The sequence below is a fragment of the Meleagris gallopavo genome, chromosome 5 (assembly GCF_000146605.3).
Source record: "Meleagris gallopavo isolate NT-WF06-2002-E0010 breed Aviagen turkey brand Nicholas breeding stock chromosome 5, Turkey_5.1, whole genome shotgun sequence".
In the NCBI taxonomy this organism is placed as follows: Eukaryota; Metazoa; Chordata; class Aves; order Galliformes; family Phasianidae; genus Meleagris; species Meleagris gallopavo.
The window spans coordinates 16,609,401-16,610,351 of record NC_015015.2 but is presented as its reverse complement, the minus strand read 5'-3'; the positions used below and the strand labels follow the sequence as shown (position 1 = coordinate 16,610,351).

Genomic DNA, 951 nt, shown 5'->3' with positions numbered 1-951 from the left:
GCCGCACCGCGTGCCGTAGCAGAGCCCCGTGCGGGAGGGGGTCGAGGGCAGAGCCGGCGCGGAGGGAGCCCCGCGGCATACACACCTCCAGCATCCAAGTGGCGACTATTTTCCTCATATATGGCAAGATTTCCTTCTGCACGCACTTGAAGTAGGACACCGAGGGCGAGCAGGTCTCCTCCGCCTTCAGCATGGTCTGCAGCACCCTGTCATTGAGCAGGTTGGCGTCCAGGTAGGCTCGTCGGATGGTCTCCACCTCGCAGCACAGCAGCTGATGTTCCATGTCTGCCTCCTTCGTCTCGAGTCAGTTCCTCAAGGACTGAGTCAGTCGCTCGCTCGCTCTCTCTCTTCCCCTTCCAGGAGTCCCTTGGATGCTGCTGCTGCTACTGCCGCTACAGCCCTCTGGAGGCTGAAAAACTTTCTAACTTCCAACAAAACTCTCCTGTATAGTCCCTGTGACGTTACTGTTGTTAAGCAGAGATCAAAGCACGAGAGAGAATGAGAAAGAGAGAGAGAGAGAGCCAAAAGCGAGGGGCAGAGCCCTAAAGCCATCCCATAGGCTTCAAGTCCTTCCCCTTTGCTCGGCTTATAGAGCGCAGGGGTTTCATGCAGATGCAAATGAGACGAGGGCTCGCTTTCTTCAAGGGCAGGGGAGAGGTGGGGGAAACCCAAATTGTCTCCTCGGTGCCTCGTGCATAATTTAAAAAATGGAGAGAGTCGTGCGGTGGGAGCCGAGCGATGAATGGGGCCGGGCCACACACAGGCACGGGCTGCAGGCGCAGGGGAGCGCTCGGCCTTGTTTTACGGGGGGCGCGGGGAGGGGAGCGCGGCACCACGCGCTGTGGCCGGCGCTACCTGCGGGCCGCGCTCCGAGCCAGGCACGAGGCCTCGGAGCGGATCCCCAGGGGACAGCGCTTTCCCGTTTCCTCTTATTTTTTTTTTTCTTTTCCC

The 951-nt window shown here is 59.3% G+C and overlaps 1 protein-coding gene across 1 annotated transcript in view; it reads right to left on the bottom strand.

Annotated features, from left to right (window-relative positions):
* Nucleotides 1-931, bottom strand: part of CCND1 (cyclin D1) — a 14,917-nt gene extending 13,986 nt beyond the window's left edge. Inside the window, 1 exon segment of the mRNA XM_010711209.3 lies at nucleotides 86-931. Coding sequence (XP_010709511.1) covers nucleotides 86-283 — 198 coding nt within the window. The 5' untranslated portion in view covers nucleotides 284-931.
* Between the last annotated feature and the right edge of the window lie 20 nt (nucleotides 932-951).